The sequence below is a fragment of the Anolis carolinensis genome, chromosome 3, assembly GCF_035594765.1.
Source record: "Anolis carolinensis isolate JA03-04 chromosome 3, rAnoCar3.1.pri, whole genome shotgun sequence".
NCBI lineage: Eukaryota > Metazoa > Chordata > Lepidosauria > Squamata > Dactyloidae > Anolis > Anolis carolinensis.
In genome coordinates, this window is record NC_085843.1 from 35,091,994 (window position 1) to 35,115,530 (window position 23,537).

The window sequence follows — 23,537 nt, forward strand, 5'->3', positions numbered from 1 at the left end:
TTTTTTAGGGCGGAAAAAGCTCCTCTTGGCTTATACTCGAGTGAGGGTCCTGGCCAGCTTCTATTCAGGTCGGCTTCTACTTGAGTATATAGGTATTCAGAGTTGGACAGTCTTATCTTATTAAAGTCTTATTATTATTTTAAATTACAGTTTTATATAAATATTTAAAAACATTTAACCTACTGATGCCTCAATTAATGCAATTTTATTAATACCTATTTTTATTTTTGAATTTGACCTGTAGCTGCTGCATTTCCCACCCTCGTCTTATACTCAAGTCAATAAGTTTTCCCAGTTTTTGTGGTAAAATTAGGTGCCTCGGCTTATATTCGGGTCAGCTTATACTCGAGTATATACGGTATACAGATATACTTCTTTTAACAAAATAGATGCGTTCCAGGACATTACTTTTTTGGCAGAAACGTTGGTACCAGAGACTGAAATAATATGGAAAGAATAGGGCTAGGTTCCTATACCACAAAAAAAGAGCACTTCAACAATAGATTACAGCCATATTTTTATCTCCAATTAACCATATGTATATGCACAATAAACCTTTTTGAGCCTATCACTTCAAACCTTCTTCCAAAATGCATCCAGGGACAGTTTTTCTTTGGCCAGCCTCTACCTTTCTTATTATTTTTGTATTATAAAAAAACATACTGAGGGGAACTAGTAAGGCAGGGCATATCTGTTTGTCCCTTTTGGACTGCACACAGCGAGGGATTATGGAGTGAACTGCTATTGATCTTTCCTGTTGTAGGCACACATTAAAAAGGTAAAGGTTTCCCCTGACGTTAAGTCCAGTCGTGACCGACTCTGGGGGTTGGTGCTCATCTCCATTTCTAAGCCGAAGAGCCGGCGTTGTCCACAGACACCTCCAAGGCCATGTGGCCTGCATGACTGCATGGAGTGCCGTTACCTTCCCTCTGGAGCGGTACCTATTGATTTACTCACATTGGCATGTTTTCGAACTGCTAGGTTGGCAGAAGCTGGAGATAACAGCGGCTGCTCACGCCACTCCCGGCGTTTGAACCTGGGACCTTTCGGTCTGCAAGTTCAGCAGCTCAGTGCTTTAACCCACTTCGCCATTGGGGCTCCTCAGGTACACATTGCTATACTAAAATTAGGTAGAATAAATCCTGCTTTCTTTCATCTTCAGCATTATTGCATTTCTTACTGAAGACATACTACTAAAACCTGTGCTTCTTCAGCTTAACTCCACCATGTTCTGATGCTGCTAAATGTTGATACTGGCAAAGGATAACATTGGCAAAAGCACCCAATGATGGCCAGAAGTTCCTTGGCTGCTGCTGCAGTGACAGAAGAAAGAAAAATTATCATCCCTATTTCCTCACGCTGGGATGAATAGAGAAAACTGAATGGCAGTACTGGCCTGTGTGAATAAATTGGAACTGGCCCAGCTGTTCACACCAACCTTGAAGTGTGTGGTTGCTCTAGAGTTTCCGAGAAGCTCTGGGGCATTCCCCAACTTTTCCCAATCAAGTTAACCAGTCTTACAACACGTTAGGAGCCAGAAGTCCCTGGACAGAATCTGGAATTGATTTCTGGACAGATTTGGGATTTGGGGCCCATGTAGATGAGCCCTTAGTCAAATATGTTGTTAACGGAGGTATGCCTGTAGTTAAATTACCTTTTCAAATATATTTTTGAAATGTCGATTGGGTTGTTCAGCTTTATTGGAAGAGATATTCTAAAAGAATGATACACAAAATACGTTCCTTTGCACAGCAATATTCCCTTATGCTTCAATTCAATTCTCTTCATATTACAGCCTCCGTAATGTTCAACTTTCCTGACCAAGCGACAGTAAAAAAAGTTGTTTACAGCTTACCTCGTGTTGGAGTGGGGACCAGCTATGGCTTGCCACAAGCAAGGTATTAAATTTTTTATTTATTTTCTGTTTTGCTTGATAATAGCTTCATAATAGCTTTTTTTAAAAGATATTTTTTAAAGATATTTTAAAGATGTTTTTAAATTGTTAGATTTTAGCCTTTCTTGTAAGCCGCCCCGAGCCCTAGGGGAGTGGCGGCATATAAGTTTAAATAATAAATGAATAAAATAAAATAAAATAAAATAAATCTTGTTATGTGATTAATGCATGAAGACCTCATTACATTGAACATCTATCAAATGTCAGAAACAGAATAATTGCATCACTTTCAAATAAAATAATAAAATACAATAATTTAAATGAGTTTGTGAGTATCATAAGAATTTGGTTATTTTCAGATATTTTGGACTTATTGTCAGCTTGAAATTAAATGAGTAATTAATTAGACAGACTTATCTTGAAGTATTGAGTCAGAAGTTTTATTCAGTTCAATGGAATTTCTCTCCAGAGATTACATTTAAATAGCCCATATAAGATTCATTCTGTGGTCTCCCTCAGTGTCACTTGACAGTTCCAAACCAGATATTCCAAACAACCATTATGGTATTGTCTGTGCTGTAATCCCATGAGACAGAGTTTCTCAATCAGTGCTCACCATTTCCTGTTGAAAAGCGTGCTGGCTAGGGTGACAAATCCGTGGTTAGAAAATTGCTTTCTTGGACTGTTGAAACATTGCCATTTTTTAATAACCAAGGACAGCATTTCCAGACACATGGTGATGTACTCTCCAACCTCCTTGCCATCATTTTTGAAAAATCTTGGAGACCACATGAAGTGCTAAAGAACTGGAAAAAGATAAACACTGTCTCTTGCTTCCAAAAAAGACAAACAGGAAGATCCAAAAACTATTGACACAAGCATTGTAAAAATTGAAGTATAGAATTTAAGAGATCATAAACAGCTTCTGCGAACAATTTGTCATTACAACACCTGTTCACGTCAGAGCATGCCAGCCTACTACACCAAGGGTGGACATAAGTGTGGTTAGACTCTTGTTTTTCACCTAACCTCTATTTTGTACTTATGGCATCAGCTGAGAGAACCCTTAATATTTCTGGGGCATGCTTGTCATTACTGTTAGTACATTTGCTGTTCAACAGATTAGTGGATAACGAGTGAAGAACAAACTCAGTGTAAATGAACAAGCAAATTTTGGAAAGGGTAAGGAAAATGAAAGGGGGCAGGAAATAGGCTGACAGCAAGTGGGTAAGCATTAAGGAAGAGGTGGTTCATGGGGAAGCTGGACAAAACAATCTGAGTCTTCAAAAATGTTAACCCTGATAATGCCCCCTTAGCGAATTACAAAGTGCAATTACAAAATGCTAAGTATCTTAGACATATCCCATTTCACATTCACAGTTGCTACTGCTGAAAAGCTGCTTCAAATTATTATATACATTGTTATTTTTCATGTTTTCTGAATTATTGAAAAAGTATGAAGGAAATGTGGATTGCGATGGAAGATAGAATGATAAAATTATTTTATAATATAATTTCTAGTAATGATATTTTTTCTAATAACAAGAATAGGCAATTTATACCTTTATACCTTATTTATTTACCATATTTATCCTGCCTTTCTCAACCCCTGGGGGGACTCAAGGCGGCTTATGCGTAAATAGCTATAGAAGCAATCTTAGAATCAATTCTTTAATTCCTAGACGTATATCTCTGGCCACTCCCCGTCAACTGTACAAATCTTCCAATATGACTCAGCGGTGGCAGCGAAGGGAGATTTCAAACTTTGAATACTTGATGTTTCTCAACACTATAGCAGGTAAGTCTTCTGCCTCTTTAATCCTTCATAATATGTTTATATTTGTCAAAATACTGAGCACCGTGACTTGATAAAATACACTCATCCCCCTAGAATTTAGCTGCAGCTCTACGATAGATTCTGAAAAAACTCACATTAAATTTTATCGGAAAATGCGCAACCTATCATCCAGGCTTCAGAATTATTTATTGTAGTGGTGGTTGTTCTTTGCTCTCCTGCTGCCATTTCCTCTGCTGACAGCTTTGTCTGAAGCTTTATTAGAGTCAACAAACCATTGCCAGTATGTGTCTGGAAATAATAATGGGAAAATGTAATTTCACTACTTCGTCATTCTTAGCAACAGCAACTAGACAGCAAAATAACAGTAGTATTCTGCGTAGTACAGATGTCACCTGGGTGGTGTTATGATTAAATTGCTGCATCTTTCCCTTTTCTTTAGTATTTTGAACTGAAATGTTTGAGATCAGATTTTAAAAAGTAGGCCTAATCTATGTGAGTAATAGAATACAATTGTATTGGTGGTTGATACCTAATTTATGCATACTGTTGCAATTTCCTAACACTGACTGAAGTATATAAAAATTTGTCATTTTTTCCAAAAGGGTTTTTAATATACAAATATTAATATAAATACTACTATAGGTACATTTTTCCATGTGAAATTGAAGTTCACTGAATACCCACTTGCCTTTAGATAGAAGCTGAAACTAAAACAATTTTTCCAATTCCATTAAAAATATGTTTGTATTTGCTTAGTATCATATTCAATAAAAGCTCATCAGAGGGCTGGGACCAATGAAAACCATGCAAAGGAAATAATTTGGTTTTATGATAAATCAATATGATTAATTTCTTTATTGTTAATGGGTGATATATTACTTTTTATTCCATTGGTATGTACAAGAATGATTTCATTTAATTAATATAGTTTCTATATCAACTAACATAATACTCGATCATTTGTAATGATAACAACAGCCATGTCTATCACATAGCTGTCCTCAACTATATAGTCCAATAGTCTTATTCAGTATAAGTTAGCTCTGATTAATCCTGACTGTAACTTTATTTGACAGCCTAACATTATTATAAAATTCTGTTTTATCAAGATATTTTCTTTTGCATCAACTTGTTTTCATCCTTTTTAACATGAATGAGTCATCCTTGCAGAAATGATTTCAATTCTGTGGCTTCCTAGCCTCTCAATATATGAGCCAAGAAGTCTATGGTACATATACTGCCTTAGCCTGTAACTCGCTGGGCAGCCATAGGCAAACTACTGTTTCTTTCATCTGAGCCCTCATAGAGACAGGTTAGCATTGCCATTTTTTGCCACTGGCATGTCATTTGAAAAGCAGAAAGACTGTGTCAAAGACATAATGCCATGCTTTCTCAGAAGTTGATGGTGGACAAGTGCCTTCTTTCTTCTGCCTAGCAAATAAAATTTTCATGGGGAAAGTAATAGTCTTTTTTCTATAGTATTAAAGTGATGTAGGTATTTCCTCCAGTGTTTAGAAAAACCAGGTGTTGGAATCATGCAACACTTCAGATGCTGATGAACTGCAAGTCCCAGCCTTTCTCACCTTTGGTAATTCTGAATCTTTGAGAAGGCCACATGATTCCCATTCCTAAACTAAACCCATGTTTTGGTGTGAACTGCACTACTGTTTCTAAGATTGTCTTGGGGATCAAAATACTTCAAACAATGCTACTTTCATGCTGTTAGCATGAATGCCTCTGCCATCACCCTCCTACATTTTTGTTTTACCCTCATAACTGATTTCAGTCATGGAGACAGTTCTGTCTGGGACAATGTGTCTGGGGGAGTTGAACTGGCCCATCCGTCTCAATTTCTCTGTGTTCCAACAGCCTCAGTTTTGTCCAGTTTGCTCATCAAATATCAAAATCTAGCTTATTATAGGAGTCCACTGCAAGGTCACGTCTATCTTAGGCAGGTCCCCTAACCTCTCTGGTTGGCCTCATATGGACAGTAATGATGGCAATGAATATCTAAATCTGAACTCAGTGATATCAGTTCACTTTAATGAGGAGTCCATCACAAGCCTTTCTTGGTCTATTCACAAAGCAGAAGAATATAATGTCATCTTTACATATATTATTTGAGTTGGTTCTCCACATTTATGGGTTTTAGTTTTGCGGAGTGAATTATTCACAGATTTGACTAAATATTCTCTCCAGGATTTTCTAAGTTCTCCTGTGTGACAATATGATCAGCTTCTGAGATTTCTGGGAGTTGAAATCCAAAACACCTGGAGGTTTGCCCATGTCTGTCATAGAGTCATGCTAGAGGACCTAGAGAATCCTAGAGAGGTGTTCTCCTAAATTAAAAAAGTTACTTTTAATTTGTGAGATTTTACTTTTGAGGGATTCTGTGCCCCTAACCTCACCAAATGTGGAGGGATTATTGTAATGACCTTTTAGAGTTACTAATATTTCTCCTTGTGTAAACCTGCCTTATAGCATTATGTGTATTTTCTGTGATCAGGTAAGTCAGACTTTCCCAATTTGGTGTTGTCCAGATGTGTTGGACTATAGTTCTAATTATAGGAGTGTCATACAGCCATTGACCGGAGATTATGAGTGCTGACAAGAACTTTATTTATATACCACTCTATCTCTATCATAACAGTATTCTGCTCGGACATTTCATTTTTGCTCAAAGTGATGTCTCACTTCCACATGCATCAGGACATTGTATTACCAGTCTTCTTTCCAAACCCATCTTCTGACCTTAAGAGGAAGCTTTACACCCTAGATGTGTGATGCCCTGTCCTTTGACTTACATCAGACTGCAACTATTTGACTATCTCCCAGGTTGTTAGGAGCTACTCCAACCTGGTCTCAATCTATGACATTTGTAAATCACTCAGCAACTAAGAAAGACACTGCTTTTGGCAAAGCCGTACTTTTTTTTATTGTGTTGCTTAACTTTTTTCTGATATTGCTTAACCACATAACTTATCTACCAAGTGTAACAATTCTGGGTAATGAATAATGCATTCCATGCTTTTATCCCTTCAAGTTACGTATTTTATGGTAACATTGATGTTTAAGATGCAGGCCATTGATTAAACTGCAATTGATGGTACACAACAATCTCACACTTGATGTGTTTTGCATATTTTATATTTCAATGGCTTTAAACTACAGGAAAGGAGATTCCACCTGAACATCAGGAAGAACTTCCTGACTGTGAGAGTTGTTCGGTAGTGAAACTTTCTCCCCCAGACTGTGGTGGAGGCTTCTTCTTTGGAGGCATTTAAGCAGAGGCTGGATGGCCATCTGTTGGGGGTGCTTTGAATGCAATTTCCTGCTTCTTGGCAGGGGGTTGGACTGGATGGCCCATGAGGTCTCTTCCAACTCTATTATTCTATGATTTTATGATTCATTGTAGATTTCATGTTCCTTTTGATACTGCAGTAAAGAAATTTTGATTCTACCTTTCAGTTGGATCTATTCTTTTTCCTCTATGGCATGTCACCCTCCTTCTCTAGCAGTATCTCACTAGTATCTCATAAGTGTGGATTCACATCAACCACGAAGAAGAAACACAGGTTTTTACCTGTAACTGTGGTTCTTCAAGTGGTCTTCTGTGAATTCACATCAACCCGCCCATCCTCTTCTCTGCCATGCCTGTACATTATACTGCTGCCATGTGACACAGATCTAAGGCTATGGTGGTGCTTGCCATGGTATATATACACTCGAGAGTGGGTAGGGCTACCATCAAAAAGTATTGTTTAGAGAACTAAAAGATTGCGAACTGCACTGCGCAAGCACGTTTATTCCCATAGGTGTGAATTCACAGAAGACCACTCGAAGAACCGCAGTTACAGGTGACCACCCTGTGTTTCCCCATGTTTGGTAATAGTATAACTTGGTGCAGGCAGACCACTCTTAAAGCATCTGCAACATCATGTAATGTTTCACTCTGCAGATGTGTAAAAAAGCCACATGTTAATGTATTCAATTTAAAAATAACTGGCAAACAATGCACTTCTATTCATGCCTACTGAAAAGCAGATAAATTCAATTCTTATTCGCAGATATCTGAGTATAGGATTGCTGCTGCAGTCAATCAGAAGTGCAGAAATAACTCAACAAATAACAATTAACCAGGGAAGGACTTCACTAGTGCTGATGTTTTCTTACATCCCTTACTGTATCTGTAGTGTAGAATGAAAATTGTTCCTTTAAATCAGAGCACTCTCATCTTGACAAGCATACCCAGTTGCTTTTTCACCACTTCGTGCTGCTCCTAAGGTCTTCACCTCTTTCTTGCCCCTCTTGTCACTGGACATATTTCATCATGTTTACAGCTCAGGGTGTTTTTTTTCAAAGGTAAACATGGCACTCTGCTACTTATCAGTCAGACTAAGTTTTATACTGTGCCTGCCCCTGGTTTTTGTCTTCATTTTGTAGACTTAAGACTTCCTGACTGGACTATTTTATAAATAATTCTTGTGATGCACAGTCCTCATGGAATGTCTAATTATAAGGGAAGGGGGATTGATCTTTTAACTGATTCAGTATGATTTAATCACTAGATTGTGAAAAATATATTCAAGAAGAAACTCACATTTTTGGAATACTAAACAATATACCCCCTTAAAATTGTATGAATTTAGAAAATATAAACATTTAAAAATGGCAGAGACACTTGCTTGAAGCTAGTATCCACTGACTGCAGTACTTACATTTATTTTGAGTTAGCAGATAATCATTTTAAAATAAAACAAAAAACTAATAAACCCAATAACTCATAAATAGAAAAACAGTAAACACATTTTGTTGAAAATTAGATGTAAAAATTTTCTTATCTACAGAATGCAATGTTAAACCTCTGATTAATAATATAAGTATTACAGTGGATTGTAAACTTTATACTGCAAAAGACAAGTGATATTCCTTTATTTAGAAGGGAAAGTATTTTCAATGTTAGTTGAAACTGACATATTCAGGTAATGAATTCAGCCCCACTTCTTTTCTTTCACTTGCCTCCTCCCTCCTGTTTAGCATTTTCCACATTTTAGTCTGTGATGTATAAGCCCTCACTGGTTAATTATGTATATATTTAGCTACTGCATGTGTTGGGCTTATTATTGTCATCTAATTAGATGTAACTCGAACTGCTTCCTTCTAGAAAAACCATTAAAATTCCTTCCTAATGACCTAGAGATGACAAAATGTCTGTAAAGTGTGAAGAAGCAGACAAGCACAGGAACATCGCTTTTAAAGAGTGTTAATCCAGATGCTGCAATCATCTAATTAAACAATATTTTGCTGTCATTAACATTTTCACCAAAGAATTGCGGTTATAATTTCTTTGTCAGCTGTCTCTACATCACTCTACCTTCAAAACCAAAATGCCATATAAAAACATTAAATTGGATAGTTTAATTAAAAAGTTATTTTTAATGAAGTGACATATTCTATATTTTTAAGATTTCATTTTCTGCTCTTCAGTTTTTATTGTTAAGGTAGATTAGTGTCATAGGATTGCAATATTTAATATTCAGTCTTTAACATTAATCTGTAAAAGCCTAGTTGGAAGAAAATCTGCTCCTTCAGTAAAGGTAAAACATACTCCAATTACAGCATACATTTCTGTAATTCCTTATTTAGCTGTAAAAAACATGGAAATTCTCACAATAAGTAACTAGGGATAGTCTAGCAAGAATACAACTATTTTGTTTTTCATCCTCGACAAAGCAGTGACTTTCTTCTCTCCTGGCTAATTCTATACTTCATCTTATACTGGAAGTGGAAATCTTCTATGGAAAAGCAGATTTCTTTTATTACACACAGAAACATGAACAACAAATGCACAGAAATGTGAGAAAAAGTTTGAGCTTCATGGCCTGCAACCATTAGAAGTTGAAGCAACCACACATCACCAGCTGGTTTGTGAGATGTTGCTAAAGCATAAGGAAAGATTAGGTTAGGAAGGAAATCAGAGATATATCGTTATTGACCATCCAGCTGGACACTTATATGATGACTATCAACTTAGACATAGTCATATATGGTGGCTATCAACTTCAAAAAGACTTCTGAATTCATGTCTGCATAAGATTACAAAAAATGTGTGAAAGGAGATGATCATGGCAGGCTACATACAATATGTGGCATAGGGTATGTTAGTCCTAGTTACTTAAGAAGTTTTAAATCCTGAAATTATTCATTCATTAGTTTATTTCAAACATTTTGTTTAAGTGTTGATTCATATCTTGGCCAGACTTCAGGATTGAAGATAAATGCACTTTTGTAAAAATATGCTAGCTTCTATAACAGTGGTTCTCAACCTGTGGGTCCCCAAGTGTTTGGGCCTACAACTCCCAGAAATCCCAACCAGTTTACCAACTGTTAGGATTTCTGGGAGCTGAAGGCCAAAACATCTGGGGACCACAGGTTGAGAACCACTATTCTAGAACCATCCATGCAAGCTTTAAAATAAAAATACATGCAGTCCCCAGGTTACAAACAAGATAGATTCTGTAGGTTTGTTCTTAAGTTGAATTTGTTTGTATATTGGAACAGGTACATTTTTAAAGTGTTACTTCATCCAAACGTATTTATCTATCAGTGTAATTCCAGCCATTAGGCTTGTGCAGTTCTGCCAAAAGGCATGGTGTTTCGGGGTCAATTTTCATTTACTAGGAAGTTTCTCGAATTGGGAGGAGTGTTGCCATTTTCATTCAGCAAAGATTCAACCCATTGGCTACAATGGGAAACTTTAAAGGCTCAATCCTCAGTCATTTTAAGGCCTATCTGCATGAAACCTACCTCAGTTTTAGACAACTGCAGGCCTGCCAAGTTTCAGAACCATTCACCAATCTGCTGATTTTTTATAATTATTTTTAAGATTTTACCATAACATTTTTTTTAAAAAATAAGACAAACTTCAAGAGAGGGGTCTGGGATTTGTAGTTGTCGGTTGTATCCATTCTCAGCCAATCAAAGCATGGACACAACCAGGCCTTTGATTGACTGAGAAACAGAGAGAGAGAGAAACTTCAATTCCCATCATGTTCCAAGAGGAACTCAGAGACTTTTCAATGCCCATCCCATGCAAGTGCTGCTGGGAAAGCGAGTTCCCAACAGGGCCCTCTCTGGAGGAGGAGCCTAGGGAACTATTCCACTGCTGGGAAGGGAGAAAAGACGCTGTAGGATCTTCTCCAGGAGCCCCGCTGCAGACCCCTGCCTCAAGTATAATGCATCATCTACAGTAGCTGATAAATCCGTCTCTCTTGATCTATTTTGCCAAGCTCTCTTGATCCATTTTGCCAAGCTTTTCAGTTCCCTCCCCCCCCCCCCCCGTTCTGTTTTTAGGGAATTACATGAAATGAACCATCAAATATTACAAATCACTTTCAGTCAAACTGATACACACACACATACGCTTAGCCTAGCATAGGGAAGGGTTAAATTCCCTGGAGAGTTCGTTTTGCTGTCTGTGCCCGTGTTCAGAGGATTTCACTAAACTTTCTGTCCCTGTTATAATTAGATTCTGAAAAAATCAGCTTTTTGTTGAAACAAGGATTGGTGATAAAGCTTCAATGGATACACTCTTTTCTCATGATAACTTACAGGAGTAATTTCTCTCACTTCCTGTTGTCTCACCCACATTTTTAACTATGAGCTATTTGTAAGTCGGATGTTTATAACTCAGGAAATGCCTGTATAGGACCACCCTTCATTGATATCTGGTGAGCTGTTTCACTGTAAAGTTTTTATGTTTAATAATTGATCCATATGTTCTACAATATTCTGTCTTTATCAGGACGCACATATAACGATCTGAACCAATATCCTGTATTTCCATGGGTATTAACAAATTATGAATCAGAAGAGTTGGATTTAACCTTACCAGGAAACTTCAGAGATCTTTCAAAGGTATGTTTCAACTATTTGTAAAAATTGTTAGAATTGCATTTAAGAATGTCCAGCAGCTTCTCAGTTCCTAGGTTAAAATTTCAATGTTAAAATCTGAGAACAAGAAGTGGACCCCTGTAATGGCACAAAACTAAAGTGTTATGTAACATTTGCAAAATCTGCATGTGCAAAGCAGTTTTAAAAAGTGGATCTAATATTTGGATTACTAATTGCACTTATAATACCAAACATCAATTTCCAGAAAAGGTTAACTAGGCATAAATTTGATCCACTATTCATAGCCCTGCCTCAAATGACAAGATAGTCCTAAGCGTATGTACCCACTAGCTCTTTCTCTGCCCTCTTTGCTCCTAGTTTTTTGAGAAGTGCAGGGCAATTTATTTCATTTTATATTAAACCTGTTAGCTCTGGCCCCAGTGAGAGTAGGGAGGAACTGCATTTCTAGGCTCTAAAGTCATCTCATACAATAAAATTGGGATATCTGTTTTTCCAGTGCCACCACCCTGTCACGACCCAGGCTGCAGAGCACCAATAACCATACACAGAGGCCAGAATCTAACTAATATCTTTATTGAAGGAATATATAAAGTTAATAAAAGCAAGTGTATGAAATAGTCCAGAAATAGACCTTTCAGGAAAGGTCAAAATTAGTCCAAAGAAACAATGTCCAATATGAAATATTAAGGTCCAAAGTTGTAATCCAATAACCGAAACACTCACTTTGCCAGGCAAAGTGAGGGGAGATGACAAGGTCTTTTAGTCCATGAAACTTGAGCGAGGCTAGGAAGTAACTTGATTCTTGGAAAAACGAGGCTTGATTCAAGGCAACAAGGAAACAAGGAACAAGAGCAAGATCCGTGGTAATTTCTTGGTAAAATCCGGGAAACAAGACGAGGCTGAGTCTTAGAAAGCAAGGCAGGATTCGTGGAGTAAACAAAGCTGGGAACGAAGGCTTGGCGACAGGAACGGAGGCTTGGAAGCGGAGTAGCTGTCCACACACGCTACTCCGGTTGCTGACGAATTGACTCCGCAAGATCCCTTTGTGGGTAAAACACCTAAATAGGGTCCCGTTTTCCCGCCCAAGAGCAGTTCTCTGGAGAACCAGAAACGAAAGCTATTTTCTGAGTCCAGATGCATGACTCCCTAAACTTTCCCATGGGAAGCAGGCTTAATCAGCTGAATGCTTAGCAGCTATCCTAGCACTCCTGCGAGACGCCTGATCGACTCCTCTCTGTTGTTTACAAAAATCATGGCGAGAAAACGTAGGAGATTTAGGCTCAGGGCTTGTTTGACAGACTTCTGGAAGACAAATCTCTTGCAGGTGCAAGGTTTCCAAATTTGGCTGGGAAAGTTCCAATTCTGACTGAAATGGCGAAAAACCCAAGTTCTCCTCCTCATCTGGCACAACAGTGCCAGAAACGGGACTACATGGCCCATGACTCATCACACACCCTGAGATTTGTACAATCGCCCTTGAGACCCAGAAGAACATGGCAGTTCCCTAAGGCTGGAGAACACTGCCCTATATCCCAGGATCTTATCCCAGATTATCTGTTTATTCCAGATTATCTGGCAGTGTAGACTCATATAATCTATTTCAAATCAGATAATCTGGGACCAGATCCTGGGATAAAGGGCAGCATAGATCCAGCCTAAGCCTCCAGCCAGGGCTCTCGGACCTGGCACCCTAGGTGTAATGGGTACCCCAGGTCTCCAAGAATGCAAAGCACATGTTCTAAGGTAAAGGTAAAGGTTTTCCCCTGACTTTAAGTCCAGTCGTGACCGACTCTGGGGGTTGGTGCTCATCTCCATTTCTAAGCCGAAGAGCTTAGGTTGTCCATAGACACCTCCAAGGCCATGTGGCCTGCATGACTGCATGGAGCACCGTTACCTTCCTGCCAGAGCGGTACCTATTGATCTACTCACATTTGCATGTTTTTGAACTGCTAGGTTGGCACATGTTCTACTACTCCACAAAAGTACTGTTCTTTCCTCCTTTCTAATACAGAGAAACCAGCAGGACTTTCCCATTAGTTGTGATGCAAAAGTCACACCAGTCTCTCTGTCCAGTTAACCCAAACAATAGACCCCAAACCTCAATACAAGGCTCTCATCTGGTCTAGATTGGGGTAGCTGGTACATGAAACTCTAGGTTTTTCTTTTACCTTATTAGCAACACAGTCTGATCAGCTGAGCTAGTCACTACTTTGTAGTGGTATAATGGAGATCATTTAATCACTTCTGATATGACACGAGAATAGAACTATCTAACCACAGGATTGCCTGCCCTGTGTGCTTATATATCAACATGAGTCATTACTTTTCTTATAAACTAGTTAAAAGATTTTCATAGTACCCATGTTAGTACATAAACGGGCTGGCAGAACGTTGGATAAGTGAATATGTTAGATAATAAGGAGAGATTAAGAAGAAGCCTATTAAACATCAAATTAGGTTATGATTTTACAAATTAAGCACCAAAACATTATGTTATACAACAAATTCGGCAGAAAAAGTAGTTCAATATGCAGTAATGCTACGTAGTAATTACTGTATTTACGAATTTAGCACCAAAATATCACGATGTACTGAAAACATTGACTACAAAAATGCATTGGATAATCCAGAACGTTGGATAAGCGAATGTTGGATAAGTGAGACTTTACTGTATTTTGCAGCATTAAAAAGTGTAAGGGCAAGGGAGGGGGACAGAAAGGAAATGTGATAGCATTTTTAAGATTAGCTGTGTTTTATTATTTTAGAATGAGCTTTTGCAGATATAAACCCACTTATTTGATTACAGTACAGAATGATATCTGGGTCTCAGGATTTGAAGCATATTTACATCATTGTAACAGTGGGATGGAATGTAATAGGATCTAGATGCAAGTCATCACCGTACCTTTTCCAAGAGCTGCATAAAGTGATATACGACTTTCAGATTTTTACAGTGGTCAGTGCTGATATCTGAAAACAATAAATCTATTTACCAAAAGTAAATTTACCAGGGTTCAAAAGTTTCTCTGAGAGGATTCCACATGCAGCAAATGAGAATTTCTGTATTAATACATACATGTGCACCATGAAGCCATTGTCTTTCTTTATACCTTTACTAATGAATTGGATTTTTGAATACTATTCAGTTCAACTATTTCTCTTTATGTTCTTCCTTGTTCAAGGATCTCAACCTGTAAATCCCTTACTGTGTAATCAGGGAAGTTGAAATGTTCTGCTAAGGTTTTTTAGGTATTGCAAATTTTTTTGTCTGATTTGCATCCATTTATCCTCATGCATAGAGACTGCCCTATCTGTCCAGTGTATACATAAGGGACTATCTCTGATGTTGTTGGATATATTATTGCCCCCTGTAATAATGTTCCCAGAATAGATTTGGAGACAGATTTGTCATTTGGGTTTGTAGCAGGATCTTGTCCCTGTATTCCTAATTATTTGATGTATCCTGTTGTAAGTGAGTAAGTAGCTGTTAAGTTTTGGAGGCTGTTTGGATGCCAATAAAGGCCTGCCTACTAAAACTTGTGGGTACTATTCTCCAAAGTTGGTTGTAGCTATTGATGATGCATTCCAGTTGTCTCAGAAGGGCCTGTAAGGGACTACAATTAAAATGTTGACTAGAAAGAAATAGCATGTGCCCGTTTCTGTAATTTTTATAGGGAGGTTATTTAGATAGATTACCTCAATGAATGTTGTCAGTTTCACTACTGTTGTACATTTATAAAAAATTAATAATCAATTTTAAGCCACAGTTTGCTTCCTAAATCACAAAATATACAAAAAGGTACACTTTAGCAGGGATGTCATAGTTGTTTCCAAGTTCTTTCTCCCTAAGCAGAAGCAGATGGAGGTGCAGATGCACACAAGGTTTGGTTTTGATGCCAAGCTCACTGGAGCAGCTCCTCTGTTGATCTTTCTACTAAAATACTAAATTTAACTGTCATAAAGAATGGCTTGTTTTGAACCCCTACCCTAATAATTAGTCAACCCCAAGGTGAAATTTTCTGAACAGGGACACAGATTGCAAAACAAACTCCACGGGGTATTAACCCTTCCCCATGTTATCCAAAGATACATAGACAGACAGACAGACAGACAGATATGTTTGGATGAAATAACACTTTAAAATGTACCTGTTCCAACTTACAAACAAATTCAACTTAAGAACAAACCTACAGAACCTATCTTGTTCATGACTTGAGCACTGCTGTATACAGTCTACATTTGGGGGGAGGTGGGTGGAGAGAGAATGAATTCCACTTTGTAGGGCAGGTTCTCAACAGGGTGTACAGACCTGCTGGTGAATATAATTAAGGTTTGTTATAAATTGCAGAATATAAAATAAAACAAACCCTACACCAATACAATTAATTCTAGTAAAATTACTATTTTCTATATTTAATAACAAATGTAATCTAATTAACATTGACAATTACACACATGGATTAAGCAAAGACATCTTTCTGTGTGTGGTATACAGTGATGCCTTGAGTTAAGAGTTTAATTCATTCTGTGACTGAGCTGAAATCACTATTATCGCAAAGTGAATGTGTGCATTGAGATGCTATTAATCCGTTCTAGCTACCTAACCACCCACACATTTTTGTTACATGTTTTTAAATAAGAACATGTACTTTCACATGGAACAATAAAAAAGAAAGCCAAACATACCAGGAATGAAAACCACACAAAACTAATTAACCCAAAGTTCCTCAAAGCATGGGGCATGGAGACTGCTGTTTCACCTTGCTGTATACACCAGGCTGCACACAGGTTGAAGTCTTTTGTAGTTTATTAGGAAATAGAAAATAAATAGTTCTTTAAATGCAAAAGTAAAGTTCCAAAGATTGTTACAAAACAAGGCTTCAAAGAATAATCCAAGAAATCATAAGGAATAAACAAGGTCCCATTAGAGCATGACAAAGTCCCATGAACATGAACACACAAAGGCTGCAAGATAATCCAGGAAAATGAGAGCTTGCTTCTTGGCTTGAGCAAGAAGTTGCTTTGACAAAGGTTTGTCTCCCAACACACTGTTTTAATACCCTTTGCAAAGCATGAAAGCATTTCTTTGGCCTCTGACCTCCTTCTTGTTTGCTATTCTCACACTCCTTCAAACCCTGAATTCCAAACGGCCAGCTCGATCTAAAGATTCCGTTTCATCAAGGCCAGCCAGCTCGTTAACGTCAATCTGCCTGCTATCTGACTGAGAACTGTCCTCCTTTTCTGAGTCAATTTGCACCTGCCTAGTTTCAGTATCATCAACACCATTCCCTGCTGTGGGGAAAAACTCCCTGTTCCTCATCTTCTATAACAGGGACACTCTGAACCTGAATTCCATAATCCCCATCAGAGTCACTCTGCGGTTCCAGCTGAGTCACAACAATTGCTCCCTTGAAGCCCTAAAGCCCTGTACTCTAGCGCTAGTGTGCAACTCAAAACACTGATCATATATCAAAGCAAAACCTGGGCTGAGTGACAGCTCTTAATTCCAAATGCTCTTAAGTTGGGACATTCTTAAGTCAAGGTTCCACTGTATATGACTAGTACACTAACTGGTTTATCTAGTTGTTTATGGCAACAGTGAATATGAAAAATATGCTTTACATTGCTGCTTTTTATTAGAAAAAATGGTGTACAGGAATACACTTATGTTTTACTTTGCTAAACCTCACAAAACCAAATAAAGATCCTTCCAGTGGGAAGGGAAGAAAAAGCATTATTCTGAAACTTGATCATCTAAAGTAATTCCTTAAATTTATTTCCAAATATGATTTTATTCGTTTTCATGAGCTAATTAGGCTTGCCTAAGCTTAATATTGAGTGGAAGAGCAGATAGGTGTAACCGGAAATAGATAGCTCCACTTTGACTCACTGAATTGACACCTGTGCAGGTGTGCTAGATTACTGACTATGTATGCTGCTGTTTCTTTGAAGAATGGTGTCCAGCCAACAAATTTAACTGACGGTAATTTTTCAAGCGTCCCTGATCTTTATAAGAAAGTAGGTTCACTGCATCTGAGGCAGTTACCAGTTTTAGCAGTTACTTCCTGTACATGTGCCAGTTAAATTGTACACAAGAGGTAGCAAATTGAAACTTGGATTGCAACTCTGATCAGTCCAAGCTGGCTTCATCAATGTTGAGGACTGTGGCAACTCAGTCTATATCCAAGCTTCAGTCTAATAATGCTGCTTTACAGTTGCTTGAAGTAGTGGCAGGTATGGAGATCGAGCACTGAGTCATAACATATTGTCTAAGGCCTGCTCATGCACCCACGAACAGAACAAAATCAGGAATTTTCTGATCCCTAACTCACATTTTAAAAGTTTTATTGCAAAAACAATACAAGAGTTTCAGTCCAAAACTGTACTTCTACTCCTTGTTGTTGTTGTGTGCCTACAAGTAATTTCTTATTTATGGTGACCCTAAGATGAAGCTATCTTGGAATCTTCATGATAAGATTTGTTCAGAGGGGTTTTCCTTTATCTTCCTCTGGATCTAAGAGAGTGTGACTTACTCAAGGTCTCCCAGTGGGATTCGAGAGCACAGCAGGGATTGGACCCCTGCTCTCCAAAGTCCCAGTCCAATACTAAAACCACTACATCACATTGTGACTGGCTTGTCTCTTCTGGTCTTCTGTTGTTTTTCTTGGTTCCCTGCCATCTGCCTGGCATACCGCCTCCATGAGTCTTCTTAAAGGTGTTTTTGGCACCCAGATTTTCTTGTTTTTCTTGACATTTCAGAAGTGTATCCATCAGTTGTCCATATTACCTCAAGAAGGTCCTTTTGTTTTTGTTATCACAACATCAGTTACCAATTTGGATCACTTTCCTTTGATCTAGGCACCCAGGAAATTTACAAAATTTAGAATAACTCCTCTAGCAGTATTGAGACTACAGGGAGTACATGGTTTCTAATGCCTTGATGATTTCCTTGTAAAAGTAATCTCACTTCAAGAAGCCAAACAATAATTGTCCATCATCATATTCACACAAAAACAAGAAGAGTTTGGAATCAATGAGAGGAAGAGCCATCTTCTTCCAACTCAGTGACTCATTCACCTCAGAGCCTAGATAGACACCAAGAAGTGACATATCTCACTTTCTCCCACCAGAATCCAAGTGATCTGCTTTTGGCCAGATCAAAATACATAGATCTCATGCCCTGACATGAAATCTGTGGCTCATGATTCCTTTCATTCATTTGGAATGTAGGCAAGATTCCATCCTCAACCACTTCAGTCACTACACAGGTCATTTCAAGCAGTCACCTTTTTATGCAGACACAGATAAGTACTTCTTCCCTGAGAGCTCAGGCATCACCTCCTACGGTGAACTCTTTTTTTTTTTTCTTGGCAAATGATTCCAACAATGAATCCAACTTTATCCAAACATTTTAACAGAGCTTGGCAATTTTAATGTTTTACTTAAAGAAGTATACCATTCTTAAAACCCCACTGTTAATTTTAAAATGCACTGAAAATTTAACTACATTCATTACCTGTGAGGGGAAATGGCCAATCAAATAATCAAAAGTATACTCTGCTCCCTTAAATTGAGGTCTCTTCTACACTGCCATATAATCCAGGTAATCAAATAAGATAATCCACATTTTCTGCTCTGAACTGGATTATATGAGTCTACACTGTCATATTATCCAGTTCAAAGTAGACAATCTGGATTTTATATGGTAGTGTCGAAGGGGCCATAGAAATCATATGCATCCCTTTGGCCACTTTTGCCCTAACATAAGGGATATTGTTCCTCTTCTTTTCTAATCACATGTAAAAATACTTTCAAGTAAATGTTTATTTCTCTAATGAATCAAAATAGTCCAGGAAGCAGGTATTCTATAAGAAGACAGTATGCAAGCTATCACTGTTAAATGATAGTACTATTAAATGAGGAGGTATTCTTTAAAAATTGCTTGATAGTGGCACCTGTACATTTTAGTTCCTGGATTTTGTCCAATATAGTCAGTTGTCTGTTTGAAAACAATGTTGTTGTTTTTTTGAAGTTCCTGTGTTCATATTTAATTATATATTTTAATTAGAAGTTTAAAAAGAAGCTAAAAAAGTTTCAGTCAAGATATTCTATGAGAAACACATTTCAGTCTTTTCCCATTTCATTCAAGATATACAAAAGGTCAAAGGTTGCATTTATTGTTTGACAGCTTGAAAAGTGAGTGAAAGAGACTGTCATAGATATACAGATTATCTCTGCACTTACAAACTATCAGGTGATCTGCTTATTTTCATCTTGATTGGATCTTCCTGTACAAAATACCACTGAGCATTAACACAGAGAATACTTTTGCAACCTTTACTGCATGCTAGATTTCATTTAAGAGCAGTACTTTAATGTGGTTTTCCTGTGCAAAATTGTATAATGCTTATTACCAGGGTGCAGTGAGTACATTACTTTGACACGCTGTATTATTCCTGCTCATTAAAGTGTAAATGGAATTTTCCCCCTTTTACTTCTAGTCATGCACTCCACTAAATAATATAGTTTTTTCACTAACCAAGGACTCCTACTAATATTGACATACATGAAATGAATCATACACGTCCATCTGCTGAGGGGGGAAACTATATTTTGTTAATTCACAAGCTGCTTGACTGGCAGATGATTATAAGCATTACCACTTTCTTAAATTACTTTGCCACTTTAAAAGGAAAGGAAGTAATAACGCCCGTAGGCTTATAAATATAATACAGATAAATGCACAGAACTGTGAATTTTGCAAGCTAGCATTTTTTTCATGGTTTTGGTTAAGCAACAGTCTATCTGCAGCAATGTGGAAAACCTTTCTATAGTAAGTATTTTTTTTATCATTTTAAGATTTCTTTCTGACCCACCTATAACAAATTTCTGAAAAATAAATGTACGTACCACCTTCATATCATACATATTTCTTCCCACTCCCCCCTTTGTAATTCTTTTTTAAAAAAATTAACCACTACTTTTGAAAGAGAATAGAAAGGGTGTTATTATGAAACAGGGAAGGTCAAAGAGAGCTACAGAAAATAAAATTCAAGAGATTGGCAAAAAGACTGGTTTCTTCTAGACCAAGATTGCAGTGGGAATAGCTGCTGATTTGATTTGATTTAAACATTTATATCACTCTTTCTATCTTGATATCTCTGGGCAGCGAACATTAAAACCAACCTAATTTATGCTATGTAAAAATAAAGAGATTTTTACAGGCTAAAAAAAATTAAAAGTTCAGATTAAAACTAGTTAACATGGTTAAAAGAAAATTAAAATCATATGTATATGAGGCTTTGTGTAAAATCAACTTGGTCCCAAAAGCTTTAGCAAGCAGAAATGCTTGAATGGTGGCAATATTAGCACCGATCAGACTTTTAAGGGAAGTAATTTCATAACTGAGGTTCCATAGCAGAGAAGTCTCCCATATCCTCCCAAAGCATATTCTCCGGGCTATTGGGAACCAAACATTGGCCATTCACACAGATATATATTGAGGGATGCTGCTTTCAGTACTGAGGTCCTATGTGTACAATTAGCTCCAGAAGTATATAAATCCTTTGTGTTATATGGTTTTTGTATGGCATCCATCTAGTGGTTGCATTTTGCACTACCTGCAGTTTCCAATTCATGTTCAAGAGCAGTCCCACATGGAATGTATTGCAGTAGTCGAAATAGAAGTAACCATGGCTATGATCCTCTGATCCAGCCACAGATGCAGGTGAAACATCAGGAGAAAATACTGCTAAAGTGCAGCCATATAGCCTGGAAACCACACAGCATCTCATGGCTACGTTATTCCTACGTTAACTCTCCCTATATTAACATAGGGATAACATAGCCATAAGGATAACTATGTTAAGATTAGTTTTCTTAGTAGTATCATTTTAGTGTTGATATTATTAGTATGTCTCCATTGCATTCAATGGGTTGTATTTCCAGCTAAGTGTGTGTAAGATTGCCTCTATACTCCAAGAAAAGTTGGTTAAAAAATACAATCTTAAATAATGCAGAAGATTAGATTGCCTCTCTTAACATTTCCATCTTGACATAGCCCAGGGGGAAAACTCAAAATCATATTTAAAGCAATAATAATTACTTGGAATGCTTCAATTTTATTCTGTTTATTTGGGAAATGCCTATTCTTTTTTCGAGCTAGAATCATTCCCATGACAGTTTTCAAGCAAAATCTTTAAAAAAGGAACCAGGAAAATCAAAGAGACCAAGGCCTATCCCAATAAAAGCTAGCAATGAAAAGCAGCAGCTAAAACTTGACCATGCTAAGAACTCATATATATATTAGAGGTCATAAAGCTGAGAGGGCAATGAGTAACTCTTTTTGTGCAGGACTATGCGCCATCAAAGACAGAAGTAGAACTCTAGTCTCATAATTCCGATCCCTGCTGTGATCACTAGACAACATTCCTTCCCTGTCAAGACTAATCACAAACATATTTAAAATGAAATGTTACTTTCTTCTTCTAACCTCTACTATTTTAACCTCAATAGCTATTCTGGCAAATATAGTAAGTGCTGCCTCACACTTTACAGTATGAACACTACAAATCCGATCACACCAATTCATGATAATATCATGATTTAATTTGTCAGATCAATAGGAAGGTGGATGAATTAGAATGAATATGTATTTGAGACTATTACAAAGATATACACTCAAAGAAATGAGAACTATTTTTGCCATACATAATACAATGCTGAATTTTATATGGCAAGCGTTGAAAAGATTGAGAAGGCTATGAAACCTGAATAAAATGAAAAATGTAAATATTTACTTTATTGTTGTTTCAGTAGTTGGAAGGATGCCTGGAAAAGATTAAGAAATGGGTCATGCTTTTCTTTCAAGAATGTTTTGTGAGGTCTTGCAGTACAATCTGCATCAGATAAGCTTGATCCTTGGGGATTACTAAAATATTCTACACACATGAGAAAGCTATTAGCATACCCTTGACACAGCAAAATATTAAACAATCAGAGTGTTTAGGGAAATGAAAATCTTGGTATAACATTGACTTAAGCTTGTATGAGCCACGAGATAGAACCCTACAAAATAGTGGGCAGTCACTTTTTTTAAAAAAAATGTTTTCTACGTATTTAACAAACATTGGCCTCTTTAGAATGTGGAGTGAGCAAAACAAATATTTAACTCAGTTTATGTTGTCACCACATTTTGTCAATTTATTTTATAACAACATTCATTTTGACTTAGGTTAGTTGTATACGCGAACTAGAAAATTAAAGCATATATAAAATAATCATGCATTCCAGCATGTATTTGAAATGTAATTAAAAATATGGAGGGGAGGGGCCAAGAGAAAGGGATCTGTATGTGAAAGGGAAAGATGTGCTATGGATCTTAATTATTCCATATAGATTTTCCAGGCTTGCTGTCCATTAAGATTTTGGCAGATCTATTCTCAAACTGTTTTTGTTTCATTATATATTTTCTTATCCCTTAAGGCTGCCAAGTAACCTAACATCAGTCCCACAACAGATAAGGACCCCCAGCAAGCAGATTTATTCAATAATTCATAATTTGTTTATTTAAAGCCTGAGTGTATGTCACTGCTAAGGGTTAAGATAACCACAGTTTATCCCAAAAATTGTGTGTGTGTCTAGAACCCCATAAGCCTTGTATTGTTGTGTGCCTTCAAGTTGGTTTTGACTCATGGTGACCCTAAGGTGAATATATCATGGGAAGAGGGGGCGGGTTGGCAATATTTGTGCAGAATAGCCTTTGCCATCCTTTGAGGGTGTGAGAATGTGACTTGCCCACGCTTTCCCAGTAGGTTTCCATGCGTTAATCAGGATTTGAACTCTGGTCTTCAGAGTCATAGTCTACTGCTCTCATCACTATACCACTATGCTGTGAAGCAAATCCGTGGTGCCCCAATGAGGTACATGGCA

General features: G+C 37.4%; 1 protein-coding gene across 3 annotated transcripts in view; it reads left to right on the forward strand.

Annotated features, from left to right (window-relative positions):
- Positions 1–23,537, forward strand: part of LOC100554350 (neurobeachin) — a 385,661-nt gene that overhangs the window by 255,010 nt on the left and 107,114 nt on the right. For all 3 annotated transcript variants that reach the window (XM_016992607.2, XM_008107912.3, XM_062974715.1), the window contains 3 exons: positions 1,796–1,898; positions 3,577–3,692; positions 11,497–11,609. In XM_016992607.2, the coding sequence (XP_016848096.2) occupies positions 1,796–1,898; positions 3,577–3,692; positions 11,497–11,609 (332 nt within the window). The remainder of the gene's footprint in view (positions 1–1,795; positions 1,899–3,576; positions 3,693–11,496; positions 11,610–23,537) is intronic.